This window comes from Echiichthys vipera (genome assembly GCF_963691815.1).
Source record: "Echiichthys vipera genome assembly, chromosome: 2".
NCBI classification, from domain to species: domain Eukaryota; kingdom Metazoa; phylum Chordata; class Actinopteri; order Perciformes; family Trachinidae; genus Echiichthys; species Echiichthys vipera.
In genome coordinates, this window is record NC_139827.1 from 1,572,586 (window position 1) to 1,596,104 (window position 23,519).

The 23,519-nt window shown below is 45.0% G+C and overlaps 3 protein-coding genes across 3 annotated transcripts in view; all 3 read right to left on the reverse strand.

The window, feature by feature from the left end:
• The window catches only part of aftpha (aftiphilin a), a 14,119-nt gene extending 6,398 nt beyond the window's left edge, over positions 1–7,721 (reverse strand). The window contains 6 exon segments of the mRNA XM_083934982.1: positions 499–555; positions 737–792; positions 795–880; positions 1,711–1,877; positions 2,896–4,542; positions 7,520–7,721. Of these exon segments, the coding sequence (XP_083791108.1) occupies positions 499–555; positions 737–792; positions 795–880; positions 1,711–1,877; positions 2,896–4,506 (1,977 nt within the window). The 5' untranslated portion in view covers positions 4,507–4,542; positions 7,520–7,721.
• A 3,506-nt stretch (positions 7,722–11,227) lies between these two features.
• On the reverse strand, positions 11,228–13,653 carry LOC310963434 (galectin-related protein-like; the record flags this gene model as incomplete). The annotated part of the gene is made up of 5 exons (XM_083936276.1): positions 11,228–11,371; positions 11,973–12,156; positions 12,532–12,620; positions 12,734–12,817; positions 13,621–13,653. 5 exons carry the CDS (start codon positions 13,651–13,653, stop codon positions 11,228–11,230), a joined length of 534 nt encoding a protein of 177 aa, XP_083792402.1.
• A 4,586-nt stretch (positions 13,654–18,239) lies between these two features.
• Positions 18,240–22,874, reverse strand: LOC310957234 (equilibrative nucleoside transporter 2-like; the record flags this gene model as incomplete). Its single annotated transcript, XM_083927719.1, has 10 exons — positions 22,795–22,874; positions 22,532–22,671; positions 21,809–21,943; positions 21,618–21,715; positions 21,337–21,424; positions 19,896–20,002; positions 19,501–19,609; positions 18,722–18,807; positions 18,446–18,642; positions 18,240–18,351 (listed from the first exon to the last, which is right to left on the reverse strand). The coding sequence occupies exons 1-10, from the start codon at positions 22,857–22,859 to the stop codon at positions 18,240–18,242; spliced, it is 1,137 nt and encodes a 378-aa protein (XP_083783845.1). The 5' UTR covers positions 22,860–22,874.
• Positions 22,875–23,519: the final 645 nt, after the last annotated feature.

Consider the following 23,519-nt stretch of genomic DNA (forward strand, 5'->3'; position numbering starts at 1 on the left):
GGCGATGCGTGGCTTTGTTTCCAGATCTTTCCGTAGACCTCGGAGTTTTTGCTCGTACACGTGCGCACGCTCGTGCTCGTACATGTGCAAACGTGCTTTACAAAATTTTTCTGTACCAGGTTAGTTTTTATTTTATTGGAGGTTAAAGTTTATGAATAATTAGGGGCGTGGCCTCTTGAGTGACAGCTAGCCTCTGGCCCTCACTTCTCCTCGGAGGTAAACGTCAGCAAGATGAACGTACGCCCCTCCCCCCAACGTCACATACATGATGAATGTAAGTGCAGAAAAAGACCCTGGGGTGATCTTAGGCCACTTTAATGCTCGTCTGACTCGTTCTGACAAGAACAAACAACACAAACACACACCAGGCTCGGCGTAGAATAAAATATCTACAATATTTACATTTGATGGAACGATGCAAAGCTTAAAAAGTGTTTGTTTCCATGTGTGAGTTTCATATTTACAGATATTACTAATGATGAGTGGAGGGGAACTCACCAGGCTGGCGGCGTACATGGGCACGATGACGGGCTGCTTCTTCTGTCCGGTGAACAGCTGCACACACACACACACACGCACGCAGAGACACACGCGCACGCAGAGAGACACACACACACACACGCACACGCACACGCAGAGACACGCACACGAACACACACACAGTTGTATGTTGAAGGGTTTCTACACATTTTCGTGGCGTGTGAGATCGTGGCGTCTCGGCGTCTGTGGGACTCACGATGTTCCGCGTGTCGATGCCCAGGCAGCAGAGCAGGGCTTTGTTGCAGTAGGAGCGCCCCACTGGTATCTGAGGCCCAGCGCCTCGTGGATGTCCTGCAGCTGCAGCCACACGCCGCCACCGCCACCGCCGGCGTGCACGGACCTGAGACACGCAAAGACACGTCAGAACATTCTGCGTCACTCACACGCACTTCTTCTTCTTCTTTGTTTTTTTATAATAAGTGTTTCCTGACATCGACTAAAGCTGAGGACACGAACCTTTTTACTGAATTAATTTAGAGATTTTCAGAATAAAAGTCTCTCAAAGAGCCCCCACAGTGCTTTATTCTGAAAATCTCTAAATTAATTCAGAATAAAAGTCTCTCAAAGAGCCCCCACAGTGTTTTACTGAGTTCATTTAGAGATTTTCTGTAAATCTGACTCTACAATAACACATTTTATAAATAAAATATTTATATTTATAGTTAATTTATTTATTCCCAGGGTCCCAGCTTAAATAACTGTGGTTCTCTGAAAGTGTCGTTTCCACATTTGTTTATTTAAACACATCTTAATTAACCGTGATCATTTTAAAGTATAAATAGTGTCATTTCTGTATTAAAATGAATTTATCAGAGTGTTTACAGAGTTCCTACACCTTTATTAATGTCAAATTTAAGCACTTTTCACGCTTTTCCAGCACCTGAAGTTACAGATATGTTAGTTTAATATTAATATTTATAAACAGTATATACAGTAAGCTGATTATTGCGCTTTAAAACCAAGTTTCATGTTAAAATTCAAGTGTTTCCCAGGATTTCCAGCACCCGTACCAACCTTTAAATGTCTTCTTGAGTCTCTTTATCACAGGAAAACACATTTTGATTAATTTTAGTTGCACCCAAAAGTTCTTTGCGTTCGGATTTGTAGCTTTTAAAAAACAGAAAATCTGCTCCTTTCTGTGACAGTTCTCCGTTTGCGTTCTCCGCTCACCTGCAGCGCGGCGTCCTCTCCTGCTCCTCGTCGCCTCCCGTCTGCAGTTGGTCCTCCGGGGGTCCCAGCAGGATCCTCAGGGACGCCACCTCGTCCTCCACGGAGGGGGCGGCGGTCTGAGGGAAGCTGCCCTGAAACAGCTTCTCCAGTCGGCTCGACAGCGACGCCTGCGGAGAGGAAGAGAACGTGGTACTTTGTGGTTTCTTCACTCGGGAATCTAAACTTAAGAAGGAACTGATGAACCTTCATTTTAACCCGTGGAAACGGTCGAGTACCGATACGTAAATCCCTTTCATATCCGCCATGTTCCTTTGCAGGAAGAGCGGTTTGGTGTCAGCCGCTAGCGTCGCTGTAGAGCAAGTTAGCGTCTAGATCCTCTCTTTGCACGGACGTCTACCTCGTCCTGTTTGCGGAGTCAGAGCGAGGAGATTCAAGAAAATGGCGGCGAATATATAAATCCAAAAAGCAGACGTGCACTTTGGGTTTAACAGGAAGAAGGAAAGTGACGACTCAGACAAAAGCATCGCCGTTTCCTGTGTCACACAAACGTGAAATATTCCGGGAACATCACCGATCTACGAGCCTAAAACGCCACCACCCGGACACGGTCGACCCTGAATCAGGGCTGTGTTTCTACATAAACTCTGAAACAAGGAGCCAAAGTTGAGCGTCATCATCTAAAGGCGCCCTCCCACTGTTCCTCCGTCCCGTGCCCCAGCACGTTTCACGGCTAAAGTCTGGTTCCTTTGATCAGTGTGAGTGCAACCGTACCACGTCTAGGAGCGGCACGCTTGCCGTCCACGGCCCGTTTGGGAGAGGTGGGCTTTAGTAAAGCACGTTTGCACGTGTACGAGCACGAGCGTGCCACGCATCACCATGACGTCATCAATGCGTGTGACGTGTTACGGCGTGATGACGTAGAGGCAGCAAGAAGCATTCTCCGAGGCCCAGGTAGTGTGAGTACAAACGGGCCTGGAGGGGGGGACAAGGACCCTAAAGCACGGGGCACGGGACGGAGGAACAGTGGGAGGGCGCCCTAAGATGATGACGCTCAACTTTATGAAGAATCACAGCCCTGATTGAGGCTCTGAATCAGTCCACGGTGAGTCTGGAGACCGGGTTCAGGACTTTAAGGTTTAAAAAAGCGTGCAGCCTGACGCCGCGGTGCTTAACTCGGCTTCTTACCGCGTGTCCGTCTGTCCTGCTGGCGTCCTCGCTGAGTGCAGGAGCTTCACTTTCATGCCACTCTTCCTCCTCCTCGTCCTCTCTGCTCTCTGCAGGAGGAGCCACGCTCTGCTCCGTGCTGAACGCCGCCCACGACTCGCCCTCGCCCTCCTTCTCCTCATCATCCTCCTCCTGCTGCTGCCGCTGCTGCTGCTCTGGCTCCCCGAAGGCGCTCCAGCCTGCGTCCGCCTCGCCGTCTGCGCCTTCAGTGGCCGAGCTGAAATTCCCAAAACTGTCGCTGACGGGGAAGTCTGCAAACTGGCCTCCGTCCTCCCCCTCCTTTCCACCGGCGTGAAATTTGGGGGAGTTGAAGTCGCCGAAGTCGTCTTCGTCCGTGGCGTCAGTGGCGCCCGTGGCTTCGTGTGCAGGAGCGGGGCTGTCCGGCCTGCTCCGCTCCTGCTCCACATCCAGCTGCTCAAAGTCTGCGAAGCCCTGACCCCCAAACGAGCCGGCGTCTCCGAAGTCCCCGAAGTCCTCGTCGTCCTCGGCCAGCTGGCTGTGGTCGGCCGGCGTGGCGGTCTCCCCTTGGAGAGGCGGCGAAGGTACAGAGCCCGTGGTGCTCATGTCACCGAAGTCCTCCAGTGCGTCCGTCGACAGCAGCCGACCCAACGACGTCTCCGTCTCTGTCTCCGTTTCGTTGCCGGAGCCCTTCCCATCCGACTGTCCCGCCTCACCGTCCGCAGCCGGTGAGAGGTCGTTTTCACTGCAGCCCGCGGCGTCTTTGGAATCGTCCTCGTCGGCGCCGTCGACCCCGTTCAGAGAGGACGGTCTGTTAGAGCAAACGGCCTCTGAGGCAGAGTGCTCTTGGGGAAAGGCCACGTCCCTTTGTAGAGAGTCGGCGTCCGTGCCAGAGACCCGGTCCGTGTTGCACGAGCCGCCCGGCGCCACGGCGGGGACGGGTGTGGCACCAGAGCCGGATGCGTCGGGTCCAGTTCTGTTTGAGTCCCTGACATCGTCCTCTGAAGGCGTTCCCTGCTCTGCGTCACAGTCCGAGTCCTCGCTGGCCGTCTGGCCGAGGTTTCCTTCAGCGTCAGAAAAAGCAGCAAAGTCGGCAAAATCGTCCTCGGGGACGCCAACCGTCTCCTCCGCGGACTCTCCTTTCATGTGAGCGCGGACAGAACTCTGCGAGGAGGGGCTTCCCTGAGCGTCGAAGGTCGCAAACCCGTTTGTCAGCACCTCTGCGCCTCCGCCGTTGCAGTCGGCGGGCTCACTGCCGACCGCGACATCTGGCGGATCCAGAGAGCCGGAGAGGACTTTTTTCACCTCAGTTCTTTCCGGGGCGCCACCGCCCGGGTGGCTCACCGGCGCCACGCCGTTAGCCTTGGACAGCGCGCTGCCGGAGCCGCCGCTGAACCCCGTCACCCCTCTGTTGTTGAGGAGCTCGGGCGGGGAGGTGGCGGTCAGAGCCTGGGTCTGGTTGAAAGTGGTCGGGGTGTCGAACTCCGTGAAGCTGACGCTGTTGGGGACGGCGGAGAAGGTGCCGAAGTCTCCGAACTCGTTGTCCTCGTCCTCGGCGCCGTCCTCCATCGGGGGCGGAGAGGACGAGTACATGCGGATCACGTCTGGCTCCATCGCTCTCCGGCAGTCGACGAATCCTCCTGGTTACACCTGAGAGAGAGAGAGGGAGAGAGAGGGAGAGAGAGAGAGAGGGAGAGAGAGGGAGGGAGAGGGAGGGAGAGGGAGAGGATAGGAGAGAGAGAGGGAGAGAGAGAGAGAGAGAGGGAGAGAGAGAGAGAGAGGGAGAGAGGGAGAGAGGGAGAGAGGGAGATAAATATCAAATCATCCATTTATTGTTGGAAATGAGACTCTATAGATGTTAAAGCGCATGTTTTCCTGCAGATGATTAGAGAATTTTACCATTTTATCATCAGTTTAATTCTTTATTTAAGCGCAAATGTAAAACTTTCCACTTCCTGAAATGTGAGGATTTGCTGCTTTTCTGTGTTTTATAAATCAGAGTCACTTTGGAAAATAGCATTTGAGGAATAACAATCAGCTGTTTCACCATTTTCTGACGTTTTTTAGGTGAAATATTTAAAAGTGCTGCAGCGAGTAATTTCGAAAAGTGTCTGTCTCTGTTCGTCTCTATGTGTCCTGTGATAGACTGGCGTCCTGTCCAGGGTGGACCCCGCCTCACGCCTGATGTCAGCTGGGATCGGCCCCAGCCCCCCGTGACCCCGACAGGGACAAGAGGATGAAGATGAATGAATGAATGGATTTTTGTTTCCCAAAGTCCACAACGACGTCTAACAAATGTTCAGTTTGGTCCACGACTCAAAGAAGTTGAGTTTCCCGTCACAGAGAAAGAAAGAAACCAGGAAATATTCACATGAAAGAAGCAGAAACCAGAGGATTTTTTGACTCTTTTCCTTTAAATCACGACTCAAAACGATGAATCCGGTCTCTGAACAGTTGCTGATTAATTCAACAGTTGAGAAACAGGTAAATCTTTGCAGCTCTGATGTTTGAAATAATCGAGCGGTTTGAGCAGAAAGTCAGAGATGAAACACTTTGACTTCCAGCTGAAGGAGGAAACTCTGCGTCTGCGTCCTCAGGGCGCCGTGGGCGGAGTCACACACACACACACACACACACACCTGTGTTTGCGCTGTTGCTCTTATCTGACAGAATACCTGAGCAGGTGTGTTTACACAGCCAGGCGCGCACACACACACAGCCAGACACACACCCGCACACACAAACACACCAGAAAGACCAGTTTTCAGCGTGAAGGAACGTTTCAGAGAAAACACACAAACGTTCTGTTTCTCATCTGAACTCAGATCTGCGGCTGCAACACGACTTTAGCTCTATTATTAAGAAGAAGAAGAAGAAGAAGAAGAAGAAGAAGAAGAATTACTTTATTTATCCCGCAGGGGGAAATTGAATTTTTTCACTCTTATTATTAATCATGTTACACACACAGGCCCGAAATACACACATGCACAAACAGGACCTCTATACATGCAATCAATGGAGAGATGTCAGAGCGAAGGGGGCTGCCAGTGACCAGCGCCCCGAGCAGTTGGGGGTTCGGTGCCTTGCTCAACAGCACCTCGGCAGTGCCCAGGAGATGAACTGGCACCTCTCCAGCCACCAGTCCACGCTCCATACATGGTCCACACAGGGACTTGAACCAGCGACCCTACGGTTACCAGCCAAGTCACCTATGGACTGAGCTACTGCCGCCCCAATCCATGGTTAAAATCCATGGTTTTAACTGTTCAGTCTCTAAAATGACAGAAAGAGGATTTTTGAGAAAGTTATAATTTAAAAAAAAGTTCTGATATTCTTACTCATATTATATTATATCTCAAATTGTTGCAAAACATACGGTAGTTTAGATTCATTTTTTGGTTTATTATAAAGAAAAAAAAATATATTTTTTTTTTAAGAAAAACATTTGGAGAAAGAAAAGGAAAATTTGGGGGAAAAGTCGGAATATTTCAAGAAAAAGAAGATTTGATTTTGAGAAAGAAAATTATAATTAGAGAAAAACAATCTGATATTTTTATTATTTCAAGAAAGAACAAAAATATTTTTGGGAAAAATAATAAATTGGGGGAAAAGTGGGAATATCTGAATTATCTAAAATAAACCATAGCATTTTTTTATTTAGACATGTAATTAATTCTTTTAAAAATTGCAAAATTAAAATAAAAAGGGCAAGATTTTGAGAAAGAAAAGTCATAATTCAGGAAAAAGTCTAATAATTTAAGAAGAAATATCTGAAACTTTTAAAAGAAGTGGTAATATTAGAAGAAAAGCATCTTCTCTCATCTCTTTAACTGAAGCTAACAGGCTAACAGTGCTAACGTTAGCTCTGACAGCTGAGTTGGTTTAGATCTAAACAAGGACTGGAGCAGGGTTAGTGTAGCATGAAGCTAACAGCTAGAGATTTAGAGAGAGAAGTCGAAACATTAACTTTAAAAAATCGTGTTATTTTGGGGGGAAAAGTTGAAATATTTCAAGGAAAAAAAAGATTTTGAGAAAGAAAAGTTATAATTTCGTGGGAAAAATGTGACATTTGGATAAAAAAATCTAATATTTAAATAAATAAACCCTGAAACTGTTAAAAGAAGTCGTAATATTTGCAGAAAAGCATCTTCTCACAGCTGTTTTTATTTAATTATCTAACTTACACATTCAAAATACACCTGTTCAGGAAGAGTCTCCAGTTATTCACCTGTGTGACGTTAGCTAACAAGCTAACAGGCTAAAAGTGCTAATGTTAGCTCAGCAGAAGCCTGACAGCTGAGTTTATTTAGATCTAAACAAGGACTGGAGCTGGATTAATGTGACATGAAGCTAACAGCTAGCTTTAACTAGAAGACATGTCATTAAAGTAACAAGGCCGCTGAGATGAAGGGTGTAACTGGAGCTAGCTTAGCTTAGCTTGGTTAGCATGGTGTAGCAGCTAACTCAGGAGTGATGTCACCAGTTAACGTGTCACCACTTTGTCAACACCTTGACTCGTTAATCTCGTTAAACCTCGTGATTAAAGAGAAATAAACGCAAACACGCGAGTTAGGTGAGAGGCTAACTGCGCAGCTAACGACAACAACAGCGTTAGCTTTAGCCTCACCCTGCTGCAGGTGTGTTGGTCCGTCTCACCGACACGAACAGCAGATAAACAGCCGGTAAACGGGTGAGCTGACCGTGAGATGGCGTCCGCAGGTGTCCATGACTCAGGTGGAGACGGTACCGTCCATGTGTGGTCGGGTCCGGTAAACTGCGGAGGGCAGGAGGCTGAAACCGGAGCACTAACTGAAGGTTGAGTCAGAGTCAGCCGGCTGCTGCTGCTGCCTCAATCACCCAGCATGCACCGCGGTCCGCTGGCGGATTCCTTCTTCTTCGTCGTTTTTTTTCTTCTTCTTCTACCAAAACGTTCCATGTTTGAAAGGAGGCGTTATTTAGCCTCCATTTAAACACTTAACTCAACATTTAAACACTTTTCAAACCTTGAAAGCATCAAATTATAATATTTAAGTGTATTAAAAGGTTTCCAGCACCTGTTCAAACCTCACATTCAACTCAAAAACACTGATTTCCCGTCTGTAATGAGCCGAACTCTCGGTCCTCACAGGTCCCGTCCAGACTCCGCGGTAAAAACCGTAAAATCCACCAAATCTGCTTCAATTTTTCGTTATTCTGTCGGTGGAGGTGTTTGAACCGTCGCCCGCATTAACCGGCTCAGTTCGGCCCAGTTCGGCTCGACTCGGTGCCTCCGCTCCCCCTCTTTGAAGCCTCATTTCCGGCTGGACCAACAGGACTCCACCGGGGAAAAGTGCGAGTTCGGAGGGTAAAACGCTGAATTCACGGAGGAGGTTTGGCGGGAAAACAAAAAATTAAATTCAAATGTGATTAAAAAGTGATTTTTTTAGTTTAAAAAAGCGTTAAAAGCCAAAACTTTCCGTGTTGAACAGGTCCCACACTTCACTGCATGGAGGACTTAAAGGTAGAGTAAGTATAATCTTTATTAAAAAGCTTTATTTATTTAAAATAACACACCGAATGAAAGTATTGCTTTACCATAAAATAATATATTTGGTGTGAATTAATATTTTAATGTTTTTTTGACGGGTTTGACGATGACGTTCTGTCCCGTTGTGGAAATTATAAAAGAAATCGTAATATTTGAATAAAATCATCTTCTTGGCTGGAACGGCTAATGCTAAGGCTTACGGCTAACGCTAGCGGCTAACGCTAACTGTCAGTCAAACTTTTACTTTATTTCAGTGTTCACATTTAATGTAATGTGCTCTCTCTCTCAGGTAAATATTGCACTTTTTAATGTTTTTTACTACTTAATTACTTTAGTATTTTAAAAGAAGTCGTAATATATATTTTTTAAATCGGACAATTTAAAAAAAAAGTCAGAATAAAAAAGACAAGATTTTGAGAAAGAAAGTTCTAATTCAGTTAAAAAAATTTATATTTATAGAAAAGAAGTCTCTTATTTTCAGACTAAAATCTAAATTTTTTAAAAGAATTTGTAATATTTCAATAAAATGACCTTCTTAGCTGGAACGGCTAACGTTATCGGCTAACGTTATCGGCTAACGTTATCGGCTAATTCTAACGCTAACTGTCAGTCAAACTTTTACTTTATTTCATTGTTCCCATTAAATATAACGTGTGCTCTCACAGGTTAATATTGTACTTTTTTATTGTTTCATGAAATAAAATCAAAACATTTGAAAAAACTTCGAACTATATCAAGAAAAAAACAGTATTTCAAAAATATTTCAAGAAAAACATCAGAAAATGTCATAAAAAGTCAATATTTAGTGTAAAAAAGGACGATTTTGATAAAAACTGACATGATAATTGTTGGTTTGTTTCACATTTATCTCATTTACATTTATTTTGAAAATGATACGAAACAATATGGATTAGATTAAATTTAATTAAATTATTTAATATAAAAAGAAATGATTTAGTCCAAACATCATAAAGGAAATTATTATTAATGTTTATATCTTTAATTATGGACGTCACACTTTAGATTGAGTTCATTTGGTATTTAAAATATTTACAGTGACGGTTAAGTTTAGTCACTAAAGGAGACGGTTAAGTTTAGTCTCTAAAGGAGACGGTTAAGTTTAGTCACTAAAGGAGACCGTTAAGTTTAGACGACTAAAGGAGACGGTTAAGTTTAGACACTAAAGGTGACGGTTAAGTTTAGACGACTAAAGGAGACCGTTAAGTTTAGACGACTAAAGGAGACCGTTAAGTTTAGGCGTCTAAAGGAGACGGTTAAGTTTAGACACTAAAGGAGACGGTTAAGTTCAGACGACTAAAGGAGACGGTTAAGTTTAGTCTCTAAAGGAGACGGTTAAGTTTAGTCACTAAAGGAGACGGTTAAGTTTAGACACTAAAGGAGACGGTTAAGTTCAGACGACTAAAGGAGACGGTTAAGTTTAGACGACTAAAGGAGACGGTTAAGTTTAGACACTAAAGGAGACGGTTAAGTTTAGTCACTAAAGGAGACGGTTAAGTTTAGACGACTAAAGGAGACGGTTAAGTTTAGTCACTAAAGGAGACGGTTAAGTTTAGACACTAAAGGAGACGGTTAAGTTTAGTCACTAAAGGAGACGGTTAAGTTTAGACGACTAAAGGCGACCGTTAAGTTCAGACAACTAAAGGAGACGGTTAAGTTTAGACGACTAAAGGCGACCGTTAAGTTCAGACCACTAAAGGTGACGGTTAGATCCTGATCGTGTCTCTTTCACAGATATATATTTAGATCAGAGCGTGTTCAGATCCTGGAGGTTGGTGATCGGCGCCGTCGTCATGAAACTCCAGATCCACGGGTTTGAAGGCGCTCGCCGACGCTTCAGGCCAGTTTGGTGATGGCGTGGCTTCAGGCCAGCTTGGCGATGGCGTGGCTTCAGGCCAGCTTGGTGATGGCGTGGCTTCAGGCCAGCTTGGTGATGGCGTGGCTTCAGGCCAGTTTGGCGATGGCGGTGGTGATGGCGTGGCAGTGGGGATGGCGTCGCTCCAGGCCAGTTTGGCGTGGCGTGGCTTCAGGCCAGTTTGGTGATGGCGTGGCTTCAGGCCAGCTTGGCGGTGGCGTGGCTTCAGGCCAGTTTGGTGATGGCGTGGCTTCAGGCCAGCTTGGCGGTGGCGTGGCTTCAGGCCAGTTTGGTGATGGCGTGGCTTCAGGCCAGTTTGGCGATGGCGGTGGTGATGGCGTGGCAGTGGGGATGGCGTCGCTCCAGGCCAGTTTGGCGTGGCGTGGCTTCAGGCCAGTTTGGCGATGGCGTGGCTTCAGGCCAGTTTGGCGATGGCGTGGCTTCAGGCCAGCTTGGTGATGACGGTGGTGATGGCGGTGGCAGTGGCGTGGCTTCAGGCCAGTTCGGTGATGGCATGGCTTCAGGCCAGCTTGGTGATGGCGTGGCTTCAGGCCAGCTTGGTGATGGCGTGGCTTCAGGCCAGTTTGGCGATGGCGTGGCTTCAGGCCAGTTTGGTGATGGCGGTGGTGATGGCGTGGCAGTGGTGATGGCGTCGCTCCAGGCCAGTTTGGCGTGGCGTGGCTTCAGGCCAGTTTGGTGATGGCGTGGCTTCAGGCCAGTTCGGTGATGGCATGGCTTCAGGCCAGTTTGGTGATGGCGTGGCTTCAGGCCAGTTTGGCGATGGCGTGGCTTCAGGCCAGTTTGGTGATGGCGTGGCTTCAGGCCAGTTTGGTGATGGCGGTGGTGATGGCATAGGCGTGGCTTCAGGCCAGTTTGGCGATGGCGTGGCTTCAGGCCAGTTTGGTGATGGCGGTGGTGATGACGGTGGCGTGGCTTCAGGCCAGTTTGGTGATGGCGATGCTGCCTTTGATCCATATCGTGTCGACGTGGTGGAGCGGCGTGAGTCGATGGTGGAAGTCAAAGAGTTTCTGTTCGTCCACAAACACACGGAAGCCGCTCTGCTCACAGCGGATCTCCACCTGCAGCAGGACGCCAGATATACATGTATTATACATATACATATATATATATGTATATGTATATATATATATATGTATATATATATATATATATATATATATACATATATATATATATATATGTATATATATATATATATACATATATATATATATACATATACATATATATATATATACATATACATATATATATATACATATATATATATATATATGTATATGTATATATATATATGTATATATATATATATATATATATATATATACATATACATATATATATATATATATATATATATGTATATATATATGTATATATATATACATATATATATATGTATATATATATATATATATATACATATATATATATATTATAATATTATATATTAATAATCTAAATATATAAAATAAATATAAAGAAGTCAGAGAAAAGAAACAGAGAAAAACCACAATCATCATTTTTAATCTGCTGATTTACAAAAAGCCTGAAATAAATCTGATTATTATAAAAATATATTTCATTAATAGTAAAGTTTTAGACGTAAATCAGTGAAATATTTAAAATCTAAATAAGAGTCAGATATCGAGTCGTCACCTTGAACGGCTGCTCTCTGATGAAGGGGAAGAAGGGCGCCGCTCGCTCGGCGTCCCCCCAGGACCCAGACTCACGGGCTCTGCGCACGACCTGGCGGTCCCGGAATCGAACGCACAGCTCCAGAGCCACATCGGCCGGAGGCTCCCCGGACGATCCAGGGCCGCGCGTCAGGGCCACGTAGAACCTGCGGAGACACGGTCACCAGCCATGAATCTGACTTTATACATTTATACAACGACCATGAGACAAGTAGGGCAGGGCGGGGATCGAACCGCTGACCCTTCGGACATTGCATCTCTCTCAAACGTACGGACTTTCGGCTTTTTTGTTTTGACGTCACAAAGTTTACGTCGTGTTTTAAAACGACGAGAACGTTAAATCACACGAAAACCTCAGAACGCGTCGACGAGACGCAGGAACTGTGTTTATGGATCGATCAGCTGACAGTGGAATATCCTCCTGATGGTGGCGCTGTGGACGGAGGGTCGATCCTCCGGAGAACATGAATCAGCAGCGTATCAAATATAAATCCATGTGATAAAGGGAAGCACGTGTTCACCTGTCGGGGCGGGAGTTCACCACGCCGACCACCACCACCTTCTTCCCCGGACGCATCCCGCCGGAGATGTGACCTCTGAAAGGAACCGCCTGCAGTTTACAGTAAGTCAGTAACATCATCCACCATTACATTATTAAAGAGTAACGTTTATGAAAATATTAATGTTAATAAAAGTAAAAATATTACGAGGAAACAAAGTCACCAGATTTCTGTCAGTTTCTCGGTCAGGGGATCGAACGCTCGGCTTATTGTCATCAGTCGTACTTCGCTGTGGAACGACCCATTTCTGAAAGATATTAAATTATGTATTATATTCTTTCATCTTTACAAAGTGATTAAAAATAGATGCAAAACCACCACAAAAAGATGCAAAATGACTAAAAATAGATGCAAAACCAGCACAAAAAGATGCAAAATGACTAAAAATAGATGCAAAACCACCACAAAAAGATGCAAAATGACTAAAAATAGATGCAAAACCACCACAAAAAGATGCAAAATGACTAAAAATAGATGCAAAACCACCACAAAAAGATGCAAAATGACTAAAAATAGATGCAAAACTATCAGAAAAAGATGCAAAATGACTAAAAATAGATGCAAAACCAGCACAAAAAGATGCAAAATGACTAAAAATAGATGCAAAACCAGCACAAAAAGATGCAAAATGACTAAAAATAGATGCAAAACCACCACAAAAAGATGCAAAATGACTAAAAATAGATGCAAAACCACCACAAAAAGATGCAAAATGACTAAAAATAGATGCACAGGTGTAAAGAGAACAGAAAAACAAACTTTTTTACTGAACCTACACTATCCTGTTTTAGTTTTCTATCCTAAAGATATTTAAATGCAGCCTTTTATTTTGTTAACTCAGACAGGAAGTGGCGTTGTCTCGTTTTCTGCAGCTTCTTTCAAAACTGTGAGAAAAACTTGTTTTCAGTGAGAAATGAAACTGACGTGAGATCAGCTGCTGTGACTCATGTGGATCAGTCCCACCGCTCTGACCCGGCTCCTCTCGGCTCTGGAGCTTTATTTTTGAAGATCTCAGCTGCTTCCTGTTGCTCAGGTGTGTTTGTTACTCACCTTCCTGCCCGGCGCCGGCGCTCTGTCGGCCATGTTGGTGTGAAGCAAACAAACAGCAGAGAAACGGAGCTGCAGGTCCAGTTTGGCTGCCTCCCGTCGACTGAGTCAACGCTGACGTAGAAGCTTCAACCTGCCTCATTACACACACACACACACACACACACACACACACACACACACACACACACACACACACACACACACACACACACACACACACACACACACACACACACACACACACACACACACACACACACACACACACACACCCTCTGCTCTGGTAATCGGCTGCCCCTGCATGCCTTTCTCTCTCAGGTCAATCACAAAAGAGCTTATTGTGTGAGGCTGTAACTGCAGACAAAGCCCCAAATATGAAATCCTGTCCAGGTTTAAACACAACAAGCTTCTCATGAACATTATTTATTCTAATAATAACTTTATTTATTTATTTAACAGGTGATAAATGAACTAAACAATAACAGAGATGTGAAACAACTACAGAATCACTACAAGGAGGTGTAAAACTACTGAAAACCAGCACAAAACGATGCAAAATGTCTAAAAATAGATGCAAAACCACCACAAAAAGATGCAAAATGACTAAAAATAGATGTAAAACCACCACAAAAAGATGCAAAATGACTAAAAATAGACGCAAAACCACCACAAAAAGATGCAAAATGACTAAAAATAGATGCAAAACCACCACAAAAAGATGCAAAATGACTAAAAATAGATGCAAAACCACCACAAAAAGATGCAAAATGATTAAAAATAGATGCAAAACCGTCACAAAAAGATGCAAAATGACTATAAATAGATGCAAAACCGTCACAAAAAGATGCAAAATGACTAAAAATAGATGCAAAACCACCACAAAAAGATACAAAATGACTAAAAATAGATGCAAAACCAGCACAAAAAGATGCAAAATGACTAAAAATAGATGCAAAACCACCACAAAAAGATGCAAAATGACTAAAAATAGATGCAAAACCACCACAAAAAGATGCTAAATGATTAAAAATAGATGCAAAACCACCACAAAAAGATGCAAAATGACTAAAAATAGATGCAAAACCACCACAAAAAGATGCAAAATGACTAAAAATAGATGCAAAACCACCACAAAAAGATGCAAAATGACTAAAAATAGATGCAAAACCACCACAAAAAGATGCAAAATGACTAAAAATAGATGCAAAACCAGCACAAAAAGATGCAAAATGACTAAAAAAAGATGCAAAACCAGCACAAAAGATGAAAAATTACTAAAAATAGATGCATTTTATATATTTGACTTTTACAAAACTTATTTTTCTTTCCTCTCATTTTGTTAAAAGCCAAAAACTGGACAATAAATTTATTTATTTCAGATTCAACAACAGAGAGAATTAAAAAATAACACAACTGTGAGAATTTTATTATGAAAGTAAACAGAAAAACTTAATTTCAGTTCAGATAAAAAATGTTTTTAAAGACGTCTCATAAAAACGTTCACAGTAAAAAAGCCTGAGGACGTAAAACACCTGAACCTGCAGCCAATAGGAGCGCTGCGTCGCTGTGATGTCACAGATGCGTCTTTTAAAAAAGCACAGAATCAGAAAATGTTTGTTTTCTTCTTTAATTTCATAAAATCTGAAAAAAACAATGTAAAAAAAAACCCATTAACTCTTTAAATCTTGTATCGTCGGCAAAGAAAGGAGTTTTTTAAACGCTCAGCGGGTTTTTTCTTCTTTTCAACACTTGAGAATTCATTAAAAATGATCAAAAATCCATTAAAATCCCACTTTAAGTCGCACGGACCTCCTTTAATAAAAGTCCTTTAATGATTATTAATTATTAATAACTTTCTGTTTGACGTTCCTGTCCTTTAAAGGACGGTTTTCGTCTCCACTGGGATCAGAATTACTGGATAAATAGTGTGTAAGAGCAGATTTATGTTCATTGTTGTGTGTGTATGGTCTGATTGTAATTGGCGGGTCATCCTTTATAGTGTAAGAACCTTTGGGGGCTCGTCAGGTGTTTCCAACCGGAAAGGAAAAACAGTTTTTGACCGCTACGCTACGATGTGCAGTATGCTCCGTGTGGATGTGTGATCTAAAGCATGAGAAGTCAAATAAATGGACTTGTTTGCATCTCAACACGACTCATTCATCCGTCATGGTAGAGTAAAAGCGCGTCAATTAGGTTTCCTGTTGAAATGCCTCAGTGGCTTAAAGCATTGGCTTAGCTTCTACATACTGTAAACAAGTGTTATTATTAATAAAGATCAGCTCTTTTACTTCTGTTCTGGTCGTAATGTGTGAATCATGACTCCTAAAGACGCGATTCAACGCCCAATAACCTCCTGTCCTGTCCTCTCTGCACTTTCTGCGTTCTCCGTAAACGTTCTGTTCAAGTTTATTTGTAAAGCACGACCCAACAACAGTGTTTCACATAAAACATTCAGAGCAGTGGGAGAAATAACACATAAAACATATAAATTAAAACATATAAAAGATTTAAAAAGATGCAAAATGACTAAAAAAAAAGATGCAAAATGACTAAAAAAAGAGACAAAACACCACAAAAAGATGCAAAACGACTAAAAATAGACACAAAACGACCACTTAGAGACAACAAATGACGAGAAAAACACAGAAAATGATCAGAAATCGATGAAAAATGACCCCAGAGAGAAACAAGGAGGTGTGAGGGCAGCGCCATCGACAGAGACGAGGGGGCGCCGTTCTCTGCCAGCGGCACCACGGCGAGGAACGGACACGACCAGGGAGCCGGGAACTTTATTTTGAAGTTTCCCGGCCTGAGGAAGGCTGGAGTACATCCGAACCGTAGAACGCGTGTGTCACGTTTAGCCGCTGCCCACAGCGTGCTTTTCTGAACGCCGGCCGCCATTTTAAAACATCCGATCCATCCCTTTAAGCTGCGATCGGACAGGAACAGGCACGTAAATGACTGATTATCTGGACACTGAGGTTAAACTCTAGTCTGCAAATGTCTCCATTTCTGTTTAACATTAACAGGAAGTGTCCTTTTGTGGTCGTTGGGTTCATTCATTCATTCATCTTCAGCCTCTTGTCCCTGTCGGGGTCGCGGGGGTGCTGGAGCCAATCCCAGCTGACATCGGGCGTGAGGCGGGGTCCACCCTGGACAGGACGCCAGTCTATCACAGGACACATAGAGACGAACAGAGACAGACAACCATTCACACCTACGGGTGATTTAGAGTCATCAATGAACCGAACACCTGCACGTCTTTGGACTGTGGGAGGAAACCGGAGAACCCGGAGAAAACCCACGCAGACACGGGGACAACATGCAAACTCCGCACAGAAAGGCCGAGGTCAACATATAAATTAAAACATATAAAAGATTTAAAAAGATGCAAAATGACTAAAAACAGATGCAAAACCACCACAAAAAGATGTAAAATGACTAAAAATAGACACAAAATGACCACTTGGAGACAAAAAGTGAAGACAAAAACACAGAAAATGATCAGAATTCGATGAAAAATGACCCCAGAGAGAAACAAGGAGGCGTGAGGGCAGCGCCATCGACAGGGACGAGGGGGCGCCGTTCTCTGCCGGCGGCACCACGGCGAGGAACGGACACAACCGGGAACTATATTTTGAAGTTTCCCGGCCCGAGGATGGCTGGAGTACATCCGAACCTGTCCGCTGAGAAAAGGGAAGAGCCCGTCCTTACCGTAGAACGCGTGTGTCACGTTTAGCCGCTGCCCACAGCGTGCTTTTCTGAACGCCGGCCGCCATTTTAAAACATCCGATCCATCCCTTTAAGATGCGATCGGACAGGAACAGGCACGTAAAAGCCTGATTATCTGGACACTGAGGTTGAACTCTGGTCTGCAGATTTCTCCATTTCTGTTTAACATTAACAGGAAGTGTCCTTTTGTGGTCGTTGGGTTCATTCATTCATTCATCTTCAGCCTCTTGTCCCTGTCGGGGTCGCGGGGGGCTGGAGCCGATCCCAGCTGACATCGGGCGTGAGGCGGGGTCCACCCTGGACAGGACGGCAGTCTATCACAGGACACATAGAGACGAACAGAGACAGACAACCATTCACACCTACGGGTGATTTAGAGTCATCAATGAACCCAACACCTGCACGTCTTTGGACTGTGGGAGGAAACCGGAGAACCCGGAGAAAACCCACGCAGACACGGGGTCAACATGCAAACTCCACACAGAAGGGCCCCAGCCGGGGTTCAAACCAGGAACCCTCTCGCTGTGAGGCTAACCGCAACAGTTTAAATGCGTTCATCCAAACAGAAAAGACAGTTATGGCGTCTCCACTTCTCTCGTCCTTCAGTCCCTGAGTGCTTTCAGATGTGGACTTCTGCTCAGCTCTGTTCAGTTTTATGTATTTGTCAGTGTTTCAGGCGTCAGGGCTAAAGAAGTGCTGTTGTTTGGCTTAAAATCGTCTTTAAATACAAATTATTTTCTTTTTCCTTTGACTTTTTCATCATTTTCTTGCACAAATGTCCAAAATGAGAAATAAATACACCATCGTAGAACTTTCCCCTCACTACGGTCTTTAGTTCCGGTCCGTAACGATCCTCTAAAGGCTTCGGTGCTTCTCCTCGTTTGACTCTAAACCAGTTTCCCCAGCAGGAAGGAGAACGCCGCTCCCAGCGCCAGACCCAGGACCAGGAAGAAGGTCATCAGAGCGCCGGCGGTCTCGCAGTCTTTACTCCGCACCAACCTGACGAACACAAACACAGTCACAACATCAGCGATCACCAATAAACACGGCGGTGACGGATGTGCTTCTGTGCAGCGACGTGGAGGAGACTCACTGCGGGGCGTAGGCCATGCAGAGGGCCGCCAGGTACCCGTTGGAGAAGGAGAACAGGGCCATGATGGTGACGAAGGCGGCGTCGTGGCTGAAGAGGACGGTGAAGCCGGAGTTCTGGACGTTGCACATCATGAGCAGAGGGACGAAGACCAGGCGGGACAGCACGGCGGCGGGAAACAGAGGGCTCGCCTTCGAAGGCTGCACAGACGACAGCAGGTTAGGAGCCGTTCCCGTGACGACGACGACAACGTTTAAACGGCTAAAGCAGCAGACTCACCCAGCGGCCGAGAGACGGGGCGCTGCGGCCCACCAAGTCGAAGACGTTGAAGACGATGAAGCAGCAAACGCAGGTGAACACTTTGTCTGTAAGAGAAAAACTGTCACTCACAACAAAACACGCGATAAAGGGGCGTGGCCACCGTCTCAGGAGGCTAACGCTAGCTGCGAGCTCTCTGTCTGTTTGAGCTGTCGGTGTCTGGACTCTGAACTGACTCCAGAGACAAATCTCTTTCTGTGGCAAAAAGATGCAAAATGACTAAAAATAGATGCAAAACCACCAGAAAAAGCTGCAAAATGACTAAAAATAGATGCAAAACCACCAGAAAAAGATGCAAAATGACTAAAAATAGATGCAAAACCACCAGAAAAAGATGCAAAATGACTAAAAATAGATGCAAAACCACCACAAAAAGATGCAAAATGACTAAAAATAGATGCAAAACCACCACAAAAAGATGCAAAATGACTAAAAATAGATGCAAAACCAACATATTGATCATAAGACGTGTATCCAGTGCAGCGTTTCCCACAGAATTAGAGTCTAGTTGAGTTCGCCGCAGTGACAAAGTTGTCGTTTGTTAGCTTAGCTCAGTAGCTTTGAGACGTCGTTCAGCCTCTTGGCGCTGCCATGGCGACGATCTTTACTGACTTTGAAATTTTATTTTGAAGAACTTCTAAATGATTATAAAGCATCAAGTCACACATGTAAGAATCTCTCCTTTACGATAACTCTGACGGGACTTGAACGCAGCACGGTGGCATGGCGTGGCGTCTCACCCCAGGCGGCGCTGTCCTTGTAGACGGTCTGAACTCGGACCGTGATGACGGGAAACACCGACAGGGTGACGGCGAACACACACGTGATACACGCGGCCATCAGCCAGATCTGCAGCACACACACACACACACACACACACACACACAGACACACACACACACACACACACACACACACATTAAATACTCCATTCTGATGTCATTAAAAAGCATTAATCTCTTTACAAAAACAGAAATAATCTCATTTAAAGTCGTCAAAGTCATGAATCACCTCTGAAAATCATGAATTTTGACTCCTGTGACGCTGAAACACTTAAAACTTTCATAAAAACTAAAGAAATGATCCTAACGAGTCCAGAATGTCCCAGAATCCTCCGTACAAAGTTAAAACTGACCTTTCTGAAGACGCTGAGGACGGACGAGCGCGGCGTCTCCTCCGGCTCACCGCTGAACGCCCCGTCGGCCTCCAGCTGTTTGTCGCCGCTGTTTGAAACTTTCTTGTCTTTAAAAAGGAAAAGAAATAAAAATAAAAGCGTTAACGATGCGACGACGTGGACGCAGCCGCACGCGTTAGCACGAACTGCAGCTAACGGACAGAGCTAAGAGACGAGTCATCACATCTGAGCTAAAACGTGATAAATGATAATTTTAATTACATTTGAATCACAAAACAAACCTTAGATGACGCTGAATGAGCAGCCGTTAGCTTAGCATCATCACATATTATTTATACTTAAACACTATTGTAACGATATTCTACGTTAAACTACGACACTGATGACGACCGAAGGACCATTGGTGACTTTAGAAGCAAGTAAGTAAAATAAGCAGAAGTAACTTTATTATTTTGACGATTACTGAAAATGTCTGAATTCAAACTTTTCTGCAGAACGACTTTAAAATGTTTGTTTTCTGAGTGAAGTTCTGATCGATCCAGCTGCGATATGAACGTCTTAAAGGTTGAATCTGTAGAATCTTTATTTAAAGCTGTATTTTTCAAAATAAAACACCCACGGGGCGTTTTGAGGGGAACAGAATGAACGTTTTGCTTTTCCATAAAAAAATATTTAGTCTGAATGAATATTTTAAATGTTTGACTTTCTGTCCCGTTGTGTTTCCATGGCAGCAGCCAATAGCGTTGGGCGTTGCTGGTTGCCAGGGTTGTCTGTTGTTGGGTGCAGCTACTGTAGGCTGGCACTGGGTGAAATGGAGTTAGCCAATCGTGCAGCTGCTTGGGAGCCTCAGTGAAGGGGGCGTTCTTTGTCCCAGCAGCTGAGTGAGCGGAGACGGGCAACAACCAGAGTCACTATAGGCCGAGCATTCACTCCATGGACTGAGAGAAAGGAGAGGAACGCCATTCAAACGCACGCCCACATGGCTACGCTGCTCCTGGATGCTAACATCACTTTCATCTGCACTTAGCTGGAACGGCTAACGCTAACGGCTTACGGCTAACGCTAACGGCTAACGCTAACTGTCAGTCAAACTCCTCTAACCCTTGTTTTGATGCTGTGATTTTCTGGAGGGGACGGGTTCAAACAGGCTCAAACAGACTCCGGTCTCCTGGAGCTGCTGGGCCGGGTCTGACCAACCTGGCAACCCCACTGCTGGACTTCTTTTTTGTTGTTGCGACGACGATCTGGAGACTCTAGATGGAGCTGTTCTGATATTTCTACACATTCAACCTTTAAATAAATAGATTTTTACATGAATTTATTTCAGTAACGTTCAAGTCCAACTAGAGTTTTTCCATTTGTGATTCTTGAGTCTTTCCATGGACTCTGTATTTGTTCGGTCAGACGCTGCAGAACGAACGAGACTCTGTTAGAAACCCACCGCTGCTGCTGAGGAGGAGTTCCTGCGTGGTCGTGGTCGTCTCCGCGTTGTCACACTGACTTCTGTTCAGGTAGAAACGAGCAAATTCCTGCAGAGACAAAGAAACTTTGTCACGTCTTAAACGTTTTTCTATACCTTTAACCGCTTTGTTCTAAAGTCCTTAATGTACGACCCTGTGTGTGTGTGTGTGTGTGTGTGTGTGTGTGTGTGTTTGTCTGTGTGTGTGTCTGTGTGCGTGCGTGCGTGTGTGTGCGTGTGTGTGTGTGTGTGCGTGTCCTCACCAGGTGCGGCAGCAGCAGGTAACACAGCAGAGTCCCCACTGTGGCCACACACGGCGTGATGAAGTATCCCAACGCAGCCGTGCTCTTATCTGCGTTACCTGCAGAGAGACAACACACCCTTCATTTACACACACACACACACACACACACACACACACACACCAGAGAGTGAAGTGCAGGTTGTTACTCACTCAACATGGCGGAGAGCATGGCGAGCGCGGCGAAGATCCCGGCGAGGCCCTGGCCGCTCATGAACAGCGTGCTGTAACGAGCAGGAAACAGACCGACGAGGCCGAACAGACTGCTCTGCAGCACCGCACTGAACACTGCACACACACACACACACGTACACACACACACGCACACACGCACACAGACACACACACACGCACACACACACACGCACACACACACGCACACACGCACACAGACACGCACAGAGACACACACACACACGCACAAAGACACACACACACAGACAAACACACTTTTAACATTATGATTATATATAATATTTCTGAAGAAGAAGAAGAAGAAGAAGAAGAAGAAGAAGAAGAAGAAGAAGAAGAAGAAGAAGAAGAAGAAGAAGAAGAAGAAGAAGAAGAAGAAGAAGAAGAAGAAGAAGAAGAAGAAGAAGAAGAAGAAGAAGAAGAAGAAGAAGAAGAAGAAGAAGAAGAAGAAGAAGAAGAAGAAGAAGGAGGAGGAGGAGGAGGAGGAGGAGGAGGAGGAGGAGGAGGAGGAGGAGGAGGAGGAGGAGGAGGAGGAGGAGGAGGAGGAGGAGGAGGAGGAGGAGGAGGAGGAGGAGGAGGAGGAGACGAAGAAGAAGAAGGAGGAGAAGAAGACGAAGAAGAAGGAGGAAAAATCATCATCATCATCATCATAATAATAATAAGAAGAAGTGTGTGTGGACGTACTGTTGATGAACCAGATGGTTGCCATGGTGACGGAGAAGAAGGTGTCCGGCGCCATGGGGACCTGCACCAGCGCGGCCGTGAGGGAGAAGAGGAGGAGGATGGCGACGAGGCTGAAGGCCACGCGGAGACGCTGCCTCACCCTGCAGAGAGAGGACGCATCGACATGACGACATCATCATTACCATCATCATCATCACCATCATCACCGTCATCATCCTCACCATTACCATCATCATCATCACCGTCATCGTGTCGTCACTCACCACTGATGCAGGAAGGAGTTGAGCAGCGTGAACATGAGCAGCGGCAGCTGGGAGAGCAGCGCCATCCAGGAGTCGTAGTTGAAGTCCGCGGCCGTCGTCGCGTCGGACGAGACGTTTGACGAGACGTTTGAGGACACGTTGTGTTCTGAGAGACGCTCGTTAAGATACTGCAACGAGGACGAAGAGCGTTCAGCGACTTTGTATCAAACATCATCATAATAATAATAATCATAATAAGTGTGGAGGTGTCGTTTAACTCTCATTGTTTTAAACGTAAAGACTTAAAGTTCACTTTCATCTCATCTCATCTCATCTTCAGCCTCTGATCCAGGATCAGGTCTCGGGGGCAGCAGCTCCAGCAGGGGACCCCAAACTTCCCTTTCCCGGGCCACATTAACCAGCTCTAACTGGGGGATCCTGAGGCGTTCCCAGGCCAGTGTGGAGATCTAATCTCTCCACCTGGTCCTGGGTCTTCCCCGAGGCCTCCTCCCAGCTGGACCTGCCTGGAACACCTCCCTAGGGAGGCGTCCAGGGTTCATCCTTACCAGATATAAAATGTTAATTTTAAGCATTTTCATTTATTTGTTTATTTCTGTTTTTATTGAAACGTGGATATAAATTATTCTCTCACGCAGAAAAAATCATTTATATGTAATTTATTTCTGTTTATCCATTTATTTTTATTAACCTTTAATATATCCATATTTTAATTTACTTATTTATTT